Source organism: Taudactylus pleione, unplaced genomic scaffold, assembly GCF_031769625.1.
Source record: "Taudactylus pleione unplaced genomic scaffold, aTauple2 ptg000139l, whole genome shotgun sequence".
NCBI lineage: Eukaryota > Metazoa > Chordata > Amphibia > Anura > Myobatrachidae > Taudactylus > Taudactylus pleione.
Window position 1 is genome coordinate 8678271 of NW_028284541.1, and position 23604 is coordinate 8701874.

At 44.4% G+C, this 23604-nt stretch overlaps 1 protein-coding gene across 2 annotated transcripts in view; it reads left to right on the forward strand.

The window, feature by feature from the left end:
• Positions 1 to 23604, forward strand: part of LOC148522809 (regulator of G protein signaling 6) — a 467525-nt gene that overhangs the window by 253445 nt on the left and 190476 nt on the right. For both annotated transcript variants that reach the window (XM_088473778.1, XM_088473779.1), the window contains exon 3: positions 16132 to 16231. In XM_088473778.1, coding sequence (XP_088329904.1) covers positions 16132 to 16231 — 100 coding nt within the window. The remainder of the gene's footprint in view (positions 1 to 16131; positions 16232 to 23604) is intronic.

Here is a 23604-nt window from a genome sequence, read left to right on the forward strand (position 1 = left end):
AATCTGTAAGTTGCACGCACTTTTTAAGTAGCCTTCTCTTATTTTTATGTTGTTTAATGAACTCTTCAGAACTTTCACAGAGAGGTGATCCACACTTATGTCGAATACATTAAATTCTTCATTTAATCGGGTCTATTTATCACATCAGTCCGACAATACATTGCCTTTCACCACCAAGGAAATCTTTTTCGGGGCTATATAACAAAAGGAAACCTTCCATTGTTGCATTTACATTTGTAGATTCAATAAAATGTGGCCTTAAATAGCCTTAAGTGGCAAGAATTGTTTTATTCAAGTCCTGAGATGGAGATAGCATAGAAGGACAACTAGTTGTACGGGTACTGCTGTTGTGCTTTAGAATTCTACACTAGTAAAGGGACCCAACAAATGCTGGCTACTCTCTCTCTCTCTCTCTTTCTCTCTCTCTCTCTCTCTCTGTCCCATCTCCTGTTGGTGCATTCTTCCTCTCCTGCCTCCTGCTAGGCTAAGGTCTGTCCCATCTCCTGTTGTAGCATTCTTCCTCTCCTGTCTCCTGCTAGGCTAAGGTCTGTCCCATCTCCTGTTGTAGCATTCTTCCTCTCCTGCCTCCTGCTAGGCTAAGGTCTGTCCCATCTCCTGTTGGTGCATTCTTCCTCTCCTGCCTCCTGCTAGGCTAAGGTCTGTCCCATCTCCTGTTGGTGCATTCTTCCTCTCCTGCCTCCTGCTAGGCTAAGGTCTGTCCCATCTCCTGTTGGTGCATTCTTCCTCTCCTGCCTCCTGCTAGGCTAAGGTCTGTCCCATCTCCTGTTGGTGCATTCTTCCTCTCCTGTCTCCTGCTAGGCTAAGGTCTGTCCCATCTCCTGTTGGTGCATTCTTCCTCTCCTGTCTCCTGCTAGGCTAAGGTCTGTCCCATCTCCTGTTGGTGCATTCTTCCTCTCCTGTGTCCTGCTAGGCTAAGGTCTGTCCCATCTCCTGCTGGTGCATTCTTCCTCTCCTGCCTCCTGCTAGGCTAAGGTCTGTCCCATCTCCTGCTGGTGCATTCTTCCTCTCCTGTCTCCTGCTAGGCTAAGGTCTGTCCCATCTCCTGTTGTAGCATTCTTCCTCTCCTGTCTCCTGCCAGGCTAAGGTCTGTCCCATCTCCTGTTGTAGCATTCTTCCTCTCCTGTCTCCTGCTAGGCTAAAGTCTGTCCCATCTCCTGTTGGTGCATTCTTCCTCTCCTGCCTCCTGCTAGGCTAAGGTCTGTCCCATCTCCTGTTGGTGCATTCTTCCTCTCCTGCCTCCTGCTAGGCTAAGGTCTGTCCCATCTCCTGTTGGTGCATTCTTCCTCTCCTGTCTCCTGCTAGGCTAAGGTCTGTCCCATCTCCTGTTGGTGCATTCTTCCTCTCCTGTCTCCTGCTAGGCTAAGGTCTGTCCCATCTCCTGTTGGTGCATTCTTCCTCTCCTGTCTCCTGCTAGGCTAAGGTCTGTCCCATCTCCTGCTGGTGCATTCTTCCTCTCCTGCCTCCTGCTAGGCTAAGGTCTGTCCCATCTCCTGCTGGTGCATTCTTCCTCTCCTGTCTCCTGCTAGGCTAAGGTCTGTCCCATCTCCTGTTGTAGCATTCTTCCTCTCCTGTCTCCTGCTAGGCTAAGGTCTGTCCCATCTCCTGTTGTAGCATTCTTCCTCTCCTGTCTCCTGCTAGGCAAAGGTCTGTCCCATCTCCTGTTGGTGCATTCTTCCTCTCCTGTCTCCTGCTAGGCTAAGGTCTGTCCCATCTCCTGTTGTAGCATTCTTCCTCTCCTGTCTCCTGCTAGGCTAAGGTCTGTCCCATCTCCTGTTGGTGCATTCTTCCTCTCCTGTCTCCTGCTAGGCTATGGTCTGTCCCATCTCCTGTTGGTGCATTCTTCCTCTCCTGTCTCCTGCTAGGCTAAGGTCTGTCCCATCTCCTGTTGGTGCATTCTTCCTCTCCTGTCTCCTGCTAGGCTAAGGTCTGTCCCATCTCCTGTTGGTGCATTCTTCCTCTCCTGTCTCCTGCTAGGCTAATGTCTGTCCCATCTCCTGTTGTAGCATTCTTCCTCTCCTGTCTCCTGCTAGGCTAAGGTCTGTCCCATCTCCTGTTGGTGCATTCTTCCTCTCCTGTCTCCTGCTAGGCTAAGGTCTGTCCCATCTCCTGTTGGTGCATTCTTCCTCTCCTGTCTCCTGCTAGGCTAAGGTCTGTCCCATCTCCTGTTGGTGCATTCTTCCTCTCCTGCCTACTGCTAGGCTAAGGTCTGTCCCATCTCCTGTTGTAGCATTCTTCCTCTCCTGTCTCCTGCTAGGCTAAGGTCTGTCCCATCTCCTGCTGGTGCATTCTTTCTCTCCTGTCTCCTGCTAGGCTAAGGTCTGTGACATCTCCCTAGCAGTGGGAGATGTTGGGGTATGTTGGTAATGGTACAGAACTTATACAATTATTATACAGTATATCTCCACTGGCACCATATTTCTGTGGAAAGCACTGGCACAATGGCACTGTAGTAAATTCATTGGGTGCACCCATTATACTATCGCTATCATCATCTCAGATTAGTAGAAGGAAAAATGTAATTAATTATAATTAAAATAAAGCTTTTATTTCTTTTGTAAAATATATTAAAATATATATATATTTTTAAAATTAATCTGCACCTGGAAGCCCAAGTCTGGGTTGCGCACATGCACATAGGGGTCCAGAGAGGCCAAGTTCAGCTTTACTGTACCACTGCCAGCAAGTATCTTCAGGAAACTAAGTTACCACTAAGCTGCTCCAGCCAACATTTCTAAATACAGTACAATGGTCCAATAACTAAGTATTGCTGCAATAGAAAATCAGCACTATCACTGCAGAATCATAAATAGACCCCTCAGTTTCTCTTCCGAAACTTGCGACCGTGGTTATCTACAGCTAAAATGTAATTTTTCCCCAGTTCCCTCGCTCTGCCCTAACAAGTAGAACCTCAAGGGGTACATGCCAGACTCCCCTGCAGTTCGGGATAAATAATTGACCATAGCACTGCTATTCTTTTCATCCCAATGTTAACAAGTGGGGGAGGGATGGATTGAAACAGTGCTGTGTTATTTGCAATGATCAGCGCTTATAATATGGAGCCAGTATAAAATACTCCACTTATTACTTTATTATTAACATTTATTAGTAGTGTATAATTATACTGAAACTGTCAAATATAACATTTGCAACTGCAGCCTTGGCTATAGTTCTTGCTGAACCCCTGGATATTTTAGTCAGAGACTTTGAATGATTTTATTAGATGATTCTCAGAAAGTGCAAATGTAACTGCATTATGTGCATGCGTAATTGTTATTGGCATACACAGTAATAGATTAATACATTGAGTGCAGGAATGTATTGGTGTAATTACAGAAACATTGAATAATTATTATACGGAGCCGAGTTTTATTTGACTTTGTTGGCTGATTTACATAATTATAATAGAAGAAACATCATCAATACAGTATATTTGGATAGCACATTTGTTATTAGACTGTATTTGTCATAGAATTGTTTGTTCAAACAGTGTTTTATTGTGCAATGAAAATATATGATATAATTAGTTAAAATATTATATATATATTTCTTTAAATGGGTTAGGAATATTACTATTATTATTAATTAATTCCTTGTTAAACAGAGTGGGGCTGATGTAGAGATGCACGCAAGTCAGCCGTACTTACACCTGTATCGCCATCCGTACCCCTCCTGGTCGCGCCAAGTGTTCCTGAGACCTTGGCTTCCCCATCTCCATGTGGGACTGACAAATACCCTCTGGTAGTACCCATGGCGGCAGAGCATGGGCGCCGCCGTCTTGGATTTGTTCTTGAGACTACAGTATATCGCCTATCAGATTCCTACACTCACATGTCCTGTCTGACCAATAAGCGATGGGAACATCCTATTTAAGCATCCTCTGCTGGCATGCTCATTTCCAGAACAACACTCTTCTTCCTGAGAACAGTATTCTGGTTCCTGGCTGCGGTCCAGTTTACTATCTACATTTCCAAAGTGCATCAGTACTGTCTGCAATTATCCTCTATCTGCATTTCCATAGTGCAACAGTATCTGTCTACAGTTATACCCCTTTTCCACCAAACACGGTTCCAACCCGGGTCAGACCCAGGATTTACCCCTTTCCCACTGAGGCACCGACCCGGGAATATCCACTGGCAGGGAGAGATTGCTGCCTCCTCGTATGAAGCAGGCATGGGGTAAAAACCTCAACAGGCCGGACCATACGGGGAGGCTGTAATCTCTCCCCCCCTTGACTCGGGTTACCCGTTTGCACTGAGTGAGACCCGGTTTTTATCCATGTAGAACCCTGCTCTGGACCCAGGAAGAAATACCTGGGACCCTTTTCCACTGAGCCGCGACCCGGCTTGACACGGCAATAACCCGGGTTTTTGCGGCAGTGGAAAAGGGGTATAACTAACAATCTGCATTTCCGAAGTGCATCAGTATCTGTCTGCAGGGAATCGGTATGAAATACCGCCGGCCGTGCCTGGCCGACAGATACAGAGTTCCCGCCAGCGGAATCCCGACAGCGCTGGAACCCGATCGTCCTAAGGTAAGTATCTACTAACCTAACCCCCTAACCCTAACCCACCTTAGGGGTGCCTAACCCTAACCTCCCCCCAAGTGCTTGACCCTAATCGCCCCTCTAAGTGCCTAACCCTAACCCCCCCTTCCCCGCTGCCTAAACCTAAGTCCCCCCGGGGGGGGTGCCTAACCCTAAGTCCCCCCCGGGGGTGCCTAACCCTAACCCTCCCTCCCCCTAGCCTAACCCTAACCCTCCCGGTGGGGGGTGTCTAACCCTAAGTCCCCCCGTGTACCCTAAACCTAACCCTCCCCCCCGCGGCTGTCCGCTCGCGACGCCCGCCATCCGTTCGATTGGGATGCCGGGCGCCTGTCTCCCGGCGTTGGGGAAATGTCAGGCGTCAGGCGACAGTCGGGAAGTCGGCTTCTGGTATTAAGGCAGCCGGCTTCCCGATTGTATACCAACTATCTGCACTTCCATAGTCCATCAGTATCTGTCTACAGTTACTAACATTCTGTATTTCCAAAATGCATCAGTATCTGTCTGCAGTTACCAACTACCTGTCCATTTTGTAGCTAATTCAGTCCACATTAACTTAACTATTTAACTCCTGGCCTGTTCTGCAATTCACAATAGGCGCCTCACTGTACGCTGGTGCATTCTACATTCTACTCTCTACAGTGTGCAGCCACAAATATCTACATCTCCTACAGGCTATCACCGTTACTACGAACACTTCACTGTTGTCACATCTAGAGTCTGTCACTAGTACTGTACCACAGTTGTAGAGATTATATCCATCATGCTTCTGGCACTCCATTCTCAGTATTCATCAGACTGTGGGCCTGATTCAGCACGGATCGCAAGGCTGCGTTTGCACGCACCCGCTTGCTTTGAAAAAATGCTAATGAACGCAATCACGTGGCAACCGCAGCACTATACCAAGATGCCCATCACTGTATAAAGCCTCCCACTTCCCATGACATGCATCCGCAAGTCAGCAAAACCATCGGTAACATTGAGTAACATCTGAACTATTCACACAGTTGTGGTTGACCTATCCCTACCGCACAAACTGCTAAACTTCCTGTCGCCATCTAGACCTGCCAATGTATGCAATCGCAGGGGCTTAATTCAGTGCTGGCACCTCCATTGTCTCCCATTGTTTTGCCCCTGGATTGCAGCTAGTTTTAGGAATTAGAGTTCTCCATTAAGGTCATAATCTCACATAAGATGGAACTGTGCTGTCAGTTTGCGGCCTAGAATCAGATGTTACTCACCCCAGCGCTGGCTTCCCCTGATCCCTCGGGTGGTCAGACCTTAGGTGCGGTGGTGAGTGACGCTCTGAGCATTATGGCTAGAGCCATGTGGACATTCATGAGCTGTGCCGTGCCTTGGTCACTGCGGTTGCGGTCATGGACGTAGCCATGACAGTCTGCATCACCTGACTACCCTTTACCCAATGGTAGCATGGTGGTGGTCAGCTGACGTTGTCCACCAAGGATCTGCTACCTCAGGGTATAAAGCCTGTCTCTGGACAGTAGGAGGTTGCTAGTGCAATGTTGTCGCTACCTTGTGTATACTTGCCGTCACCTCGTTCCAGGTTCCCTTATCGTGATACCCTCGAGTCTCTAGTGCCATCTCCTTGTGCAACCGTGCGTCCGAACACCTTGCCTGTGTGCTATATAAGTGCCATCTCCTTGTGCAACAGTGCGTCAGAGCACCTTGCCTGTGTGCCATACAAGCACCATCCTCCTTGTGCAACAGTGCATCAAATCACCTTGCCTGTGTACAGTTACAAGTGCCACCTCTTGGCGCAACAGTGCGTCAAGTACACAGTACACAGTGCCTAATCCTAACCTCCCCCCCAGTGCCTAAATCTAACCTCCCCAACCCCCACCCTAAACCTAACCCTCCACCCTTAGTGCCTAACCTTAACCCTCCCCCTAGTGCCTAACCCTAACCCCTAAACCTAACCCTCCCCCCCACCCCGCTTCTTACCTTCGGCATCCCGGCGGTCGGGATGCTGGCGCTGGGATTCTGCCCAACGCATCCCCTGCATAATTGTGCTCTATTAAGGTGGAACTGTTCTCTATACCTGTATAATTGTGCTTCATTTAGGTGGAACTGTACTTTATGCCTGCATAATTGTGCTCTATTCAAATAAGCCCTGAGGGCTCTATTCATTATCACTTAATTTCTACAAAAGCAGGTGAAAATTAACACTTTCTCCTGCTTTTGTAGAAATTAAATTTTTGGCCATTCATCAAAAAGGTATCCCCTGCTTACCTTTCTCTCCAAGAATGGCCTTCTGTCCCCATACACTAGTATGGGGACAGAATTCATCAAGCTCCGAAAATCCAATATCTACAGGGCTCGACTGCCGGAGCATTCGCCATCTTAAGATGGTGTTTGCTCCTGCAACCTTTCTGATCCCTCCGCCCCTGTCCGTCTACTTACGGCTTTTTTGCGCCTGCGTGAACTCTAGGTCTACAGGCGCACTCGTTTCACTGCTCCAAAAGTGAAAAGATTCGGGGAGACAGCTGATTTTTGAGGCAAGTTCAAATGTTACTTATCAGGGTCCAAACAATACTAGGTCCTGATTCAGCAAGGAACGCAAAGGAGAGAACGCATGCACCCGTCCACTGCGAGAATATTCTAATCAATGCATACGTACGGGGACAGCAGCACAAGATGCAGACGCCCAACCCTATATTAAGCCACCCATCTCCCTTTACTCAAAGCCTGATCAGTATTCATCAGACTGATTCAGCACGGATCGCAAGGCTGCGTTCACACACACACCCGCGTAAACATCGGTAACATCGAGAACCATTGACCAAATTTGCATATAGTGGTTGACCAGACCTTGCGCAGGATCTTGGCAACTTCATGTGTGCACGGAGTCTCATCATTGCATCCGTCGCCACACTGGCTTAAATATGGATGCCCCTAAAATGGCGTCCCAAAGCACAGGCACGACTGTGTTCAGCCAACCCCCCCCCCACCACCACCAACAAATGGCACTTCTTGTCAATCAGTATCGGAAGGGGTCTGCGTACACGCTGCGTGTAGTCTGCGTACGCTTACCCGATCGCACTGGGTAGTTCGTATACGCGCAGTACAAAAACGTCGGCCAAGTGCGTTCGTTCTCTCCTTTGTGTTGCTTGCTGAATCAGGCCCATAATAAATAGAGCCCTTAAGGCGGAACTGTGCTTTATACCCGGATTTTTCTGATCTTCTTATCACATTCATTGTGATCTATTTTTTTTTTCTTTTCCATCAAAATAAAGTGAATAAGAAAACTAGTGGAGATGATAGATTATTCACACTAAATAAAATATAATTTTTATTTGGTAGATGCAATAAAACAGGCATATCGTGAAAAACACATGTTCCCACACACAGGAAAAGATGATAAAAAGCTAAATTCATGATGTCATTTGTATTCTGACCCTAATTTCAAATGTGCTGCATGTGTTCTAATGAATGATAAATTCCTGTACAAAGCTGGTATCTTGGAGCCCTTCATATCCCAACTGTGTCATCTGTATATAGTGAAATTCATTTTAAAAGACAACTTCTTTTGTGCTCACCACCTGCTGTACTTTACATGGATAATGCAAGAAAACATATTTTCTTCCCTTCACATTGAGCAATCTTTTCCTTTTGACTTGTCCCATATACTGTAATTGCAAGTGTGTATTTCTATTTGATTTTAATTCACCCTGGGGGTCCACTGGGTATTGGGGCACTTCTGCTTGTATTGTGCCCCTGCTCCAGTTCCGATTCAAGCCTTTAACCATGTGTAGTGATTTTAATTACCTTTTTTTTACAGTGCATTGTGGGGTGTTTTGTAGTACGCTTTGTTACAGTGTATTGTGGTGTGTTTTATAGTACGCTTTGTTACAGTGTATTGTGGTGTGTTTTATAGTACGCTTTGTTCCAGTGTATTGTGGTGTGTTTTATAGTACGCTTTGTTATAGTGTATTGTGGGGTGTTTTGTAGTACGCTTTGTTACAGTGTATTGTGGTGTGTTTTATAGTACGCTTTGTTACAGTGTATTGTGGTGTGTTTTATAGTACGCTTTGTTACAGTGTATTGTGGTGTGTTTTGTAGTATGCTTTATTACAGTGTATTGTGGGTGTTTTGCATCACCCTTTGTTACAGTGTATTGTGGTGTTTTGTAGTACGCTTTGTTACAGTGTAGTGTTGTGTGTTTTGTAGTATGCTTTGTTACAGTGTATTGTGGTGTGTTTTCTAGTATGCTTTATTACAGTGTTTTGTGGGTGCTTTGAAGTACACTTTGTTACAGTGTATTGTGATGTGTTTTGTAGTATGCTTTATTACAGTGTATTGTGGGTGTTTCGCATCTCCCTTTGTTACAGTGTATTGTGGTGTGTTTTGTAGTATACTTTATTACAGTGTATTATGGTATGTTTTGTAGTACACTTTGTTACAGTGTATTGTGGTGTGTTTTGTAGTACACTTTGTTACAATGTATTGTGGTGTATTTTGTAGTACACTTTGTTTCACATTGCATTAGGGGATCTTATGCCACATAAAGAGGCATGGTTGTAACCCTATTGCGGTTGTGGAAATGCTACCCCCTGTCCATAAATCTGAAAATAAAAAATTTGATAATCCTAGTGAAGTCCCCAGTGACAGTGGCCCCACCCGGTAAGGATTTGTAGGCAAAATACCCCCCACCAATTAATTACCACATGTTGCCTTCAGTACCTACAGCATGGGCAGTGGCGTAACTAGGTATTAAAGGCCCCATAGCAAAAGTTTGTAAGGGCCCCTATGTACTGCCCAAAAAGGGCCATGGTCTCATGGGTAAGGGCCATTGAAGAGATAGGGGAGGCCAGGAGATGCTGGGGATGGAAGAAGAGGATGCTACAAGTGAGAATGATATAAACAGAAAATTGACAGGCCCAAACAGTGCTCCCTGCCCTGCGGTGCCCTGTGCCATGGCACAGGTTGCACTACCCTAGTTACAGCCCTGCCCATGAACAAGGGGCTGCCTCCCAAACACCTCTTAAACATACTTGCCGACTATCTGGCTGCTCCTTCCGCTGTGGGGGTTTATCAGGTACTGACGGGGGGGAGACGGGGGATCGGCAGCAGGCGGGAGGCTTGCCTGCCTTTCCGGGGGGGCGGGAGCTGCACCCGTTTATCGGGAGGCTCCCGCCCGAATCGGGAGGGTAGGCAACCCTGCTTCTTAAATCAGGACAAAACACTGGAATTTGGGAGGTTTGGAGCTATGCTATAGAGAGAGTTGAAAAAAGTAACAATAATTCTGTATTTTAAGATCCCTTTTTAATTTTTATTTTCTTACATTCCTACATCTTAAGCAGTCAGTGACTGACAAGTTGTCAGTTTTTTGCTGTTAGGAACTAGAAAAACTGCATGTTAAATGTGAACCTAAATAACAGGTCTCCTCCTGTCTGTTAGAAAAACACACACAGCAGCCTCATCAGACACGCCAGTCTTACCCTGCCAGTCATAAGATGCTTCAAATGGCCTTTGTACAAGATTACGTTTACTTAGGAAGTTGAAATGAAAAGAGAAGAAACCCGAACAATTCATATTAATAGTGCAAATGTTATTTAATGAACACCCATGGAGAGTATGTGAGGAATGTGGCTTCTTATTTGAGTCTTAAATCGCCAGACACCCCGCAAAAAGAAATGGAATAATAGAAACACACAAACGTTTAGATGAAATGGTGCCCTGGGCAGGAATCAAAATGAGACTCCCCATATATGAAATTCAAAAAGTTGTAGTCCATTTGATATACAAAGAATTGTTATGTCATAGAGATGAACTTCGTTCAGCTGTATCACATTTTGCTTGTAACCTCCTTCGCGAATAACGTAGGAACATATTTGCACTTTATATATGAAAGCTGGAGAAAATCAGTAATAAGCCACGTAACTTTTTTCGCAATGTAAGCCTAAGTAGTAAGTTTGTACCGGGTATGATTATCCAAGGAAACCATTAAAGATAAAAATGTGATTAATATGAATCGACATAATTTGAAAAAAATGTATAATTATTATATTTTATTGATAGAGCAACACAAGGGGTCTGCATCGCATCCAAAAGTACAGTACAAACATATCAAGACAAAAACAATACATACAGAGGCGTTTCTAGAGAGAAGGGGGCCCGATATAGATACGCCCCTCAATACATACATGGCAGGCAATAGTAACACATCTATGCAAATGCAGTCTCTAGAAAACCAGCACTGGCTGAGCCTGAACAGCAGTTAATGGGCGCAATAGATGGTTTTGTAAAACAAAAGATCGACAATGGAAACATCGAGATAGGTCGACATTTACAAAAGATCGACAGAAACAAGATCGACTAGGACACCGTATCGACAAAAAAAACCATTGACAATGTCAAAAGATCGACACAACATAGACTAGATACTAAAATAGACGACAAACAAAAGATCGTCAACATAAAAGGTCAACATGTAAACAGTTAGAAACATAGATCATCGACAGGCACAAGACAGACACAATAAAAGTTTGCCAGACATGAGTTAGACACAAGAAAACACAGACAAACATAAAGATCAGCATTAACAAGTCAGACAAATAAAACATTGACAGTAATAACATAGACTATTAAAAGATCGACAAATTACCAATGATATGGTCAGTGTGGGAAGCCTATAAGGCTGCAATTAGAAGCCTAATAAATAATACAGGCCTCATCCAAGGAGGAAAAATAGAGAGGTTGGCTGGAGTTGTGGACCTCATCACTAAAATGAAGCAGTTGGACAGAGCCCATATCTTATTATCAGATTTAGCAGCTGGAAGGAATTACCTTACTTTAATCATACTGGGACAGCCGTGAAAACACTCAAATTTGCATTCCAGATGTTTTTATGACAAGGGACATAAATCAATCTTAGTTCTCGCCAGATAACCCAATCAGCGATTGACCTTAGATAGGTTGTACATGATAAGACATAAGGATGGTTCACTTATTTATAATCCTGTTTCCATAGTTTCTGAATGTTAAGTTTGCCGCATGATGTCATTAGTTCTTCGCTGACCCCTCTATTAGCTGACTTACAGTACTTAGGACCTCATTCAGAGTTGGTCATTGCGACCGCTCGGTCGTAAGGTAAAAGGGGCTGGATATGCAAATGAAGCGCTCGCAAGATGGGATCGTTAGCTGGACGAGCGAGGGGAGGATGCGGCCGTAAGACTAAAAACACGCCCCCTTTTCTTTCGCAATACACATCATCTCCGGGCATATAAGGCTTAATCGAGACCATCGGGAACCATCGGAGCTGGTCGTAGAGCTTAAGGTTGACCATACCCTCTCTTAAGCACAATGATCAAGTCAGTGTAAAAACCTTCCATGTCACATGTGCCATGACACTACTTTGTTAATTATGCACTCCCATTAAACTCCCCTCGCATAGTCAGGCACGCCTGCGTTCGGATCTCCACACCCCCGTTCACAAGCACCTTCCCCTGTTACCACCCACAAACGGTTCATTCTGTCACTCACACTAACGACCTGGCTGTGTTCATGGAGAGAGCAATTTCTGATTGTAGCAGCTAGTTTGCGTACGCGCATTGCGCATTTTACGCATGCGCAGTTTAGCGAACATCGGTTGCGTACGACCGAGCGGCCGCAACGACCGACTCTGAATGAGGTCCTCAGTAACATCTTGGATGAATCCTCCCCTAACATGTTACATGATGTAGTGTGTTTGTCTTCCTGAAATCAGATTGAAATTTCATACAGTTGTGTCCTCATACTCCTAGCGTCTATACGCCATACGCAGGGTTACCGGCATTGAGGCTTCCCCTTCTGGGAGGGGGCAGCCAGTCCGGCATGGCGGGGGCGGTGTGGCGTGGCATGCGGGGCATAGCTGAGGATATTACCCGGCATTAGGGGTCGGAGCAGAGGCTGTGACCGTGTGATCGCATCATTGCGGCCCCACTCCCACTAAACAGTACCGATATTACCAGCATTGTGAAGCAGGGGGCGGGCCATGATGACGCAATTCAGCACGAATCGCATTGTTGCCCCCCCTGCAGGGGAGTGTGTTTTGGCTTGCATGGAGCATTTGTGAATGCAATCTGGAGTCTATGGGGTACACTATATTTAATAAAGGTCAATTTTTATCAATTTCAATGTTGTGTTTCTGAGGCTAAATCACACATTTACTAACAGACAATTTTTGATTCATTTTTTTTAAAGTATTAGTAAATGTGTGATTTAGCCCCAGACATATAATATCAATGTTGATTGATTTTGATCGATTTTAAATCGATTGAAATCGACCTTTAGTAAATATACCCCTATTATTAAACACAGTGCTAAAGTTGAATTATTGTATTTTCTTCTCAAGAATTCACAATTTTTAATTGCATGGCATTTGTCAAACCACACGGGAAAAAGACAGAAAATGGACTTCTTGGGGTATATTTACTAAAGGTCGATTTTTTTTTAGTTGATTTTAATGTTGAATCGACTGTATAAATCACTGGCCAAATCTCTCATTTGCTAACATTTGATTTTGAAATCGATTTCAAAATCGAATGCGATGTGGGTCAATTTTCAAGAGTGTAAAAATGGTCGATTTGGAATGTGCATCTACAAAATCAGCAAACCCTTATATACTCTACTGGCCAAAACATACCGCATGCACTGTAAGCCACAGAAGCTCATTATAAAAAGGCTGGCACACACCCAAGCCAATTGAAAGGGTGTTTTGTGGAGAGAGGAGGGAGGAGTATTTAGCAGGAGAAATCCTGTACTGTCAGTTACTGTATACAGTAGGTATTGTCATTTTGAAGTTTGTCTTATTTTTTGTCTTGTATAATTTTTTTATTTAAGGGCCCTACACACGGTACGATTTTTTAAAAAACAGTAGTTCCCAAAGTTTCTTAAATCACGGCACCCTAGATTTCAAGGCACCCCTTGGCCAAAGATTTCTTATGGAGCAATTCAGAAAATAATGTTAAATGAAGTAAAATGTGCTTACCTGTCATCCTTAGGTTCAGTTATGTGGTGGTAGACAGGGTTTCTCTGTGTCTACATATTTTATGATTGATTTGGTCCTGGGCCGCCAAACCGGGCCGCCCTGCAAGTGCCCTGTGTCACCCCAGAGTGTCACGGCAGCCAGTTTGGGAAGTGCTGCTTTATAAGAACGATTTGATTGATATGATATGGTAGATTTTATGTGAATTAATAAATGTAAACAAACATTAAAGGGTGCCCCTAGAAAATACTCACCTCCAATGGACTATTAAAATGATTCTGTGGAGGCTTGGTAACACATACGATATGGTAATAGATTCAGACTTCTTCTAGACTCCTCAGTTATAGATTACACAATTGTAGGAAAGCAAAACTTTGAAATGAATCTGTATTCTGTCTATGGTTTTCACTCTCATGTACATGGGGTCTTCCCCTCCAACCCTCCCTTTCCCACCTTATTTAGATTTATGTTCTTATTGCTTTGTATTTTGCAGTGAATGGTGCATTGATGAGTTTCTTACATTTTATATTTAATAGTTTACTTAGGAAAAAGCAGGTTTATTGGCGGACAAAGCGCGATTGTTCTCTGATTTTTGTATCTGACCAATAAGAATCTCCTTTAAAATAAAGAAATTCCTTCCTTCTACATTACATGTAAACCACAGTTTGACATTTATGTAAAGGCTGTGTATGAATGTGCTAAACATTATACATACTTGCCAACCCTCCCTCATTGTCAGGGAGACTCCCTGAAATAGTAGCAATCTCCCTGACTCCCTGAAAAGTCTAGTAATCTCCCTGATAGTACCTTACCCTCATTATGTAGCTGTTATATACTTGGAAAAAAAGAAGCAACATATTTATATATATATATATAATATATATATACATTCAAATGGGATCATCGGTGCCATTCCCTTGCATTGGTTATTGGGCACAATGATGTATCAGTGTGTTTTCATCAACAAGTAGATCTTATTGAGCAACAACTGCTGCTTTAGGGGTTTTTTCCATTTGGATGTAAAGCTGCCAATACATCTGTGAGTGATTGTCGCGATCCGGCAATGCGATGGGAAATGCCAACGTTTCCGGGTGGAAACACCGACCGCCCACCATCGATGTACAGCGATCCGTCGCAGGATCATGATAATTTTTTGATCGCGATCGTCAATTCGGGAAAATCCAACATGTTGGATTTCTGCGATCCCGCGATGACGGGTTGCAGCATCGCGGGGTCGTGGCAATCCATCGCAGATGTATGGGGCCCTTAAGTCAACTTTAGGATTGTGTTACTATAGGCAGCTGTGCACATCCCAGTAACTTTGGGTAGTTCTTTATAGATACAAGCACCATCCTCCCTTACATTTCTCTGCAACAGGTTATGTTGGGAGGAAGATGCTTCTTTAATAAAGCAGGCATGCAGACAAGTTTGTATTGTGCATTTGACTTGTATTTTTTTCATTCTTAAAGAAAAAAGTTTTTGAAATAACAGTTATGCAATGATTGACAGCTAGGCAAACTTGCTTTGCGGTAGGACCAATATGTCACAGTTTTAGTGCTGAGCACTCGCAACCAGGTCGATGGTTAGGCCCTGCGCACGCGGAGCGGACGCACTGCGCGTGCGCAAGCCCCGGAGCGAGAGAGAAAAATTTTCTCGCTCCGGAGCTCACTACGAAAGGGCCGGCTGTTGATGTTGATCGACAGCTCGGCCCGTTTTGTAGGCGGGCGGGGGGGTGGTTTCACAAACGGAGGCGTTCCTTAAGGAATGCCTGCCGTTTTGTGGGCGGCCGCACTGACATCACCAGTGATGTCAGTGGGGAGCTTCCTGCTCAACCAGAGCAGGAAGCTCCCTGGGGCTTGCGGTTGCCGATACCCAATCTTAGGGTCTCGTCGCAAGCCCCGATGGTCGCAATGGTCTTGACCATCGCGACCATCACCCTGGTCGGTCGCTAAGCTGTGGGTGGTAACCCACAGCTTAGCTAGCGACCAGGAGGCCACACTAAGAAAAAGAAGCGGCCGCCCTCATTCAGAGAGAGCCGAATGAGGGCTAGTATTCTAAAGTAGTAATATATCCTACAGCAGACTTTTATTTATTACCTGCTTTACCGGTAAAATTTCATGACTTCTCAGCAAAATCCTCAAAAACTACTGGAACTGTAGAACTGCTACAGTATATATTAATATATGTAAATCATGTATTATTTTTCTACAGTTATTAATTGATGCCTTTTACATGGCTCTTCTCAATACACTAATACTTATTGCAGGATCTCATTACAGTACATACTGTATATTTCTTTAGTACATTTTATAATCTTATTAGTGAGAGTAAAAAACACAACAGTACAAATCCTGCGAGTTGCCGGCAGCTACGAGATTTCGTCAATTTAATTGCTAGATTTAAAGCAGCAATACTTTAAAAGGCAAATACAGTTTATAGTTACTTATTTCTGCTTTAAATATTCCGGCTAAATAGCCAGAATCATGCGGCTGCCTACAATTGGCAGGTTATTACATTTCTCCCAATGTCTAGCTTATTTTTCCTTTCTCATGTAGTGATAACCCAAATGCTTTCTTTGTTGCAGATTGAAGATATCATCACCAGGATGCAAGATGATAAAGCCGGAGGGGTCCCTATTCGAACTGTCAAAAGCTTTCTGTCTAAAATCCCCAGTGTGGTTACAGGTAAAGACCTTTAATTTACCTACCCATTCATAAGTAAACTTTATGCATGTAATTTACTTTTTGTCCCTTTCTCTGAAAATGGTACATGATACTGTACAGAGATTCATTAGTAGAATATAATGGTAAACCGTCATTTAGGACTTCCCACTGGCCTTAGGTTTCATGATTTTACTAGCATATTGAATGGCCTGGAAATTTCATCATGTTTTTGCCAGCATTCACGTACACTGACCTCGTGTGGTGTTTTTTCAAATGAAAATTGTTATATTCAGTGTGTTGAATAAAAGGAATAAAAGCTTTGGAGAACCCTACAAGGACCTGTCAAAAATTCTAAAAACATTAATAAAACCACTGTTCCCAAGGGATCCGGTCACATGGTCGACATTGGTCGCGTCTGCATTCGTAATGTTGACACTGCAACCACGGTGTTGACATGGTTCAACATGTCAAAAGGCACCTTGTCGACTTCCTTAGAATGTCGACATGTTCACAATGTTACCATCGCAAGGTACCTGTTCAATGGTTATTTTGAACAAATGCACAGTGGCACCCGGAAATTCATGCACAGTGGCACCTGGAAATTCATGCACAGTGGCACCTGGAAATTCATGCACAGTGGCACCCGGAAATTCATGCACAGTGGCACCTGGAAATTCATGCACAGTGGCACCTGGAAATTCATGCACAGTGGCACCTGGAAATTCATGCACAGTGGCATCTGGAAATTCATGCACAGTGGCACCCGGAAATTCATACACAGTGGCACCTGGAAATTCATGCACAGTGGCACCCGGAAATTCATGCACAGTGGCACCTGAAAATTCATTAACAGTGGCACCCGGAAATTCATGCACAGTGGCACTCGGAAATTCATGCACAGTGGCACCTGGAAATTCATGCACAGTGGCACCTGGAAATTCATGCACAGTGGCACCTGGAAATTCATGCATTCATAATGCTGCAGACAACACTTCCGGGTTCCCATAACTGAATGGACATACTTAACCATTGTATGATACTTTGGAAAAAAAAACATGCGATGATGGCAACCATAGCAATTGCAGAATCAGATGGAAAGAAAAAAATTTCTATGGAGTCGGGAACATCAGTGTTTTCCAACCATCAGTTTCCGATGGCCATTCCTACTGTATATGTGCTCTACAAGCAAGTAAAGGCTCTTGCTTGTTATCAGGACCATAACTAGGGTCTGGATGCCCCTGGCAGAGTGAAGGACTTGATGTATCTGTGCTGTATAGCGCATACTGTTGAAGACCCTGCCCGTGAAAACTTAAAATGAAGAAGGAGGGGTAATATACATTAGGGGGAGGTGGGACCATGCACTTAGTGGATCTTAAGAGAAAATGTGGAGGATGTTACTGCGTACTAACAGTGGCTGGAGGGTGGGGGTATTGTGCAGGAAAGATGTGATATATGGGGGACAGGAGAGGTGTAGTAGGATAGAGGGGAGGACTGAGGGGTAATATGTGAGACCTTGTAAGATATATGCAGTCATGGGGCAAAATATAGAGAATGTAAGGGGAGCATGACCTGAGTTAGAGTGTAGAGATTGGGCATGACCTGAAGCAGAATCAATAAGGAGGGGGCATTACCTTGTGGGCATTAGATGAGCTCCAAGCAACATGAAAGCACTGCCGCACCAAGCAGTTGTTTGCACAGTATTGCTTTGGCAGGTGATGGGATCATCTAAGACATTAGTCATATCCCTCCATGACCTGGTCATGTCCCCTCCACCTAGAAAAACAGATTAACAATTATACCATTTTATACTCCTCCTGAATGATGTTCTGCAGGGTATAGACAGAACAAAATGAGCTATCGCTATACTAACAATACCAGTGCAAAAAAGTCAGTAAAGAAGCTCACCCCCACTGTGGTGACTGGGCGCAGCTCCTGGTGTCTACTATCTAGTTTCAGCCGTGACAATGTCCAAGATAGCAAGCTGCAGGCTCCTCACTTCAAAATCTTCAGTGCCAGTGTCACTTCACTTATTATTGACAGAGCCTGACCTCCCTGTGATGTGCTGTCTGACTACAGCCGCCGGGCCTATCCACAAAGGTACAGAGACTGCAGCTTGAGACTAGACATGGGATGCTTTGTTCCCTCCTTCTGATTGTCAAGAATCCAGACACCACTAAAAACAGAGTAAATGAAGCTCAATGTAATGAATAATAATAATAATGGTTAAGAATGGGTCATCCGAGTAGCAGCCAGGCCCCCTAGGTGTTGGCAGGCTGAGCCAGGTGGTGCTCTCCCCATTGACCAGTGTCCCTGGCGAGTGCCATCCTGGCCAACCCCTAGTTACAGTTCTGCTTATTATGTATTACTTATGGTCTGGAGTTCTCCTGTCACTTTATCTCTCCTGAAATTTACCTCCTGGTGTCAGCCCTCAGATGAGATGAGGGTGCTGATATAGGAGGAGGCAGTGACCTGTCAATTTGCATGGTTCTTTAAGTGAGGACAGGGCTGCATGTAACAAGTCAGGTCTAATACGTGAAGGTAATGGAGACTTGTATGAAGTGGCAGACAGATAAATAGAATCATGCTCTTCAAACAGAATGTGAGAGTATTGTCAGACTGATGCGGGAAGATTGGAGTGTCACTAGTCATGCAACCATATTTTTAGATGCTAATGACACAATGAAAGTGTAAGATGTTATGTGTGGACGCTTCAATAAATGGTGACAACTTTCTCCTAGTTTGTAATAAACAGATTTAGGGGCCTATTCATCATCACTTAATTTTTACAAAAGCAGGTGAAAATTTTAATTTTTACCTGCAATTGTAAAAATTAAGTGTTGGGCCATTCATCACGGATATCTCCTGCTTACCCTCCTCAGACAGAATGGTCCGCTGTTCCCATACACTGGTATGGGGACAGAATTCATCAAGCTCCGAAAATACAATATTTTTGGAGCTTGAGTGCAGGAGCATTCACCATCATCAGATGGCATTTGCTCCCGCTCCGGGCTTGCAACCCGCTCCTCCCCTATGGGAAGGAGTCCTGGGTTGCGAAGAGGGATCCTTTCGGATCCCTCCAGCTCCTTCCGCCGGACGTAGTGGCTCTTGTGCACATGCCTGGAGGTCACGCATACGCACTTCGGGGAGACAGCTGATTTTCGGATCAGCTGTCTCCGCGCCGGAGCATCGAATTAGAATTTTAATTATCGGACCCCGATAATTAACATCATGAATAGACCCATAGGCATGCGCAGACTCCGGCACAGGAGCTGCCGCTTCGGCACTTCCCCTTCCGCCGGTTCATGGACAACCCCATCCACACCTCTCAATGGGACATAGACTACTCACTTGGACGGCCAGTTGAGTCCAGGAGAGAAGTGTATGTCCTGGAGGGAGAGGGGACGAAGTAATCCATGACCCGGCAAAGGGGGAAGTTCGGAAACGGCACCTCCTGTGCTGGCACCTGCGCACCCGTATGAATAGATCCCTTAATGAAAAATTAAAGTTAAAGTGATTTGTTTTTAATATGTGTTACTATTGGAATTCTTTTTTGACTGTTTAATATTTTCACTTCATGTGCATATGATGGGCCAAATGTAATAGGGTGAGAGGTTAGAGTTTTCTCACACTTTTTAAACTCGGCCAATGTAATAGTCCGAGAACAAAGCAACAGAGCAAACTCGCATGTTTTTCAAACTCAAAAAAGTCTCACGATTTAAACTCTCATCCAGATGTTTTCCCATTTTAAAGATAAAAGCTCAACCAATGTGAGAGGTTACTACTAAACTCTCACATTTTCTAAACTCTCACCCTATTACTATTAGCCCGATGTGTTTGTACGTAGTGACAATAAATAATTGAATTTAAAAAAGGCATTATAACAAAACCTCACATAAACAACAACAAAACAACATATGAATATTATCCGTGTAGATCAGGCATGCTCGCCTCTTCTCCAAGATTGATATTCATATATTTCCAGTGGTGGATATAAACAATGAGTTAGTGTTTATGGTAATGTACATATTGCGGCTGATTCAGAGGTGAATGTATGCCCATTGCGAAGTGTACTTTGCATGAATTCGCACTTCTCATTCTACAAAAATAAGCACACGCAGGTACGGGCGATGTAGACAGGGTGTGACGGACCATTCTTGTAAGTTCTGTGACACCGTGTTCATGCAAATGGGGGCTATGCAGACTTACATGCAAGCGAGATTGTTTGGAGGTGTATCTTTTGCACCTAGTATAGGCATATGATGACTAGTAACAGTCTAGGCACACACTCTGAAGTGGTCGCATGCATAGGTATGTGCAAAAGCCAACACAGGGGGTGCCACTTTGGCACTTCCCCCTCTGCCAGGTCATAGACTATGCAAAATATAGAAACCAAGTAGGTGGGAATACAGGCGCTGGGATGGTCTGTTTTTACTAAGCAGCTGCTAAAACAGGGGCAGTCAAACCCTAACAAGCATAAATACATATATATAGCAGCGCTATGATGCGTGTATAATATTAATGAGTATACATAGATGGACATGAAAAATTACACTTTAATAAAATATATAAAAAGGATAACATGTATCACACAATAACATATAAGCAATATGCCTCTTCCAATTGAGTATTCAAATTAAGCAATGCCTGTTTAATGTATAAAAAAACGACGAGTTTCACTGTATATATGTAGCAGCTTTTTTAAAGGATGAAACGCGTCAGGGTCTTTGCCTCCATCCAACAAGTGACCTTGTGACTTTTAACTGGACACCATAACAAGCCTGGACCAGCTTTCCGGTAATCAAGGAACCAGAACTCTTTCTTTTGGAAACATCTGTGCATACATATTTGGATTTAACCACCCTATCCACACCATGGACATCTTAGGGCTCCAAGTGCAGCATATGGAACTGTATGCCAATAGGACCATCCCTCAACTGGTTTAAGGACTTGGTAACTATATATCCATTGGACAAATATTGTTTTCTCAAATTGAGATTGAAGATCTTGGTGGTAGTAGCAAATGTTCAACGAGTATCTATTATCCGTAAGCACATATAGGGACAGGCATTGTTTAATTTGAATAGTCAATCAGAAGAGGCATATTGCTTATATGTTATTGTGTGATACATGATATGCTTTTTTAATATTTTTAAAGTGTCTTTTTTCATGTCCATCTATGTATACTCATTGATATTATACATACATCGTAGCGCTGCTACCCTTTTTATATCAGGTCATGGAGTAAACTGCCCCCCTCCCACCGGGACATAAACTGCTCACGAGCCCAGATGAGTAGCATATGTCCCAGTGGGAAGTGGGGCGGTGTGGTCTATAGGGGAAGTGCTGAAGTGGCACTTCCTGTAACGTCTTCTGCGCACCCCTATGGATGCGTGTCAGAATGCATACAGCTCTGCAAGTGTGCGCATTCCACCTGTGCGCACTTCTTCTTAACAATATACTACCAATTTAATTCCAATTCTGCATCAGTCCCGTTGCCCACATTATGAGGCTTAGAAAAACAATTATCATAAATGATGAGGGTGGAAGTGTCACTGTGTATCATATATTTTCTGAGAGATCTCTTATGTTATATGACGTGTGGAAAAGCGGATGCGTACATTTGCAATGTAGGGTTACAAAGTAGTGTGTTTATTAATGGTCTTCTTAACAGCCTGAGATTGAATCAGATGAATCATTTGTGACAAAATTAGGACAAGGACACCATTTAAAAGTAGCTGGAAATGAATGATTTACTTGTATGAAGAGTACGTGTAAGCATAAGCAATATTCAGGGGTAACTTAAGTCATTAAAACATTGTACACTGTAATAAGGTATTTATCTCATTCATATAGGTCAGTGCAGAATGTCTTAGTTCTGGTAAACTGAGACTTTGGAATATGATTGCATGCAAAAGATGGATGAAATGATTGATATTCAAAAAATTGATTTTAGGATGACTACGTATATATCTGCTGTAACCTGTGCCTCTTGGTGAGGTGTAACTGAGACTGTCAGACAGATTCAAAAATGGTGCTGTGAATTACACATATAATTACAGTTACAGTAAATCTGATGATGGATAGTGACAAAGGACAGAGCATACTTAACTACTTTTTAAATCTCCTCCCTGGGAGAAACCTGGAGAAGAGATACATACAGTATGACCACTTAGGGGACAGGGGGGTGGTGCCTTCGCCCCAGGCTCCATAGTGAGGGTTGGGGCTAAAACTGCAGTTTTCACTTTATTTTAGCCATGCCGCCTCCCTACAGGACCACGATTCCTGGTATTATCTCCCCATCCTGCCCCCTTCACTAGGAATCGATCCGCCTACTCTTCCAGGGTGCAGAGGATCTGCCTGACAACTCGGGAGTCACCCGCATCTTCCGGGAGATTAGATAAGTATGGGATAGAGGTAGATTAACTGCCACCATCGCTCATCTAGCCTCAATACGCCATACAGCACGCAGACCTGCTGAGAGCCGCGGCGGGCTTGGGTAATAGGGGGCGTGGCCTAATCGCGGGAGGCGTGGCCATGCCCCTTCCCAAAAAAAAAAAATAGGTTTGCAGCGCCGCGAAGCAGCGCTTCGCGCTGGGGAGGGGGGCACTCTGGGCCCCCTCAGCCCTGCTCAAAGCCAGGGGGGCGCGATCAGTGTGATCGCTCCCCCCCACAGGCATAGGAGACTGCTGTGGCTGCTGCTCAGCAGCCAGGAGCAGTCTCCACTGCAGCTCAGCACACGCTGTGTGCTGGGCTGCTGTGAGGGAGGGGGAGCGGCGCCGGACCCGGGCCCCCGCAGGGCCCCTAAGGAAGCCCGGGCCCCGGTAATCTGTACCCGCTCCCCCCCCTCTCGGTGCCCCTGGCAGCACGATACACCTGGCGTGAGTGAGCCGTCAGGTCCCATGCAGCTCTGTTAGCGTCGGGCATCTTTTTTTTGCCGATAATGCAAATGTGTCGCAATGCGATGTGACTAGGACGCACCAGGAGACTGTGCTGATTAATTTGACATGTGACACTTGTATATCTGATTTGTATATACTTTTAAGCCACTTTAAAAAATTATTGGTAAAACTCACAGCTGCAAATTCAAAATGTCATGTTTCATCTATCAACACCTCCGCATTCCTGTCCCACATCATTTAGGGGCCTATTTATAATAGGAAATTTGTGGGATATCCCTCCGAAAACAACCATTGGGTATCCGCAAATATTAAGTATCCCCTGAATGTACAGTATGTACAGGATATACATTTTTGATCGCAAAAGCAGCCCCCATAGTTTGTATGGGTGCTGCTTTATTGCTGAAGTTACCAAGCTCAGGAATGCAAAGCATTGCAGAGCATAGCCCCGGCAGCTAGAGCTACAGTCCGCAAAAAGTACGGAGTGAGTGATCACTT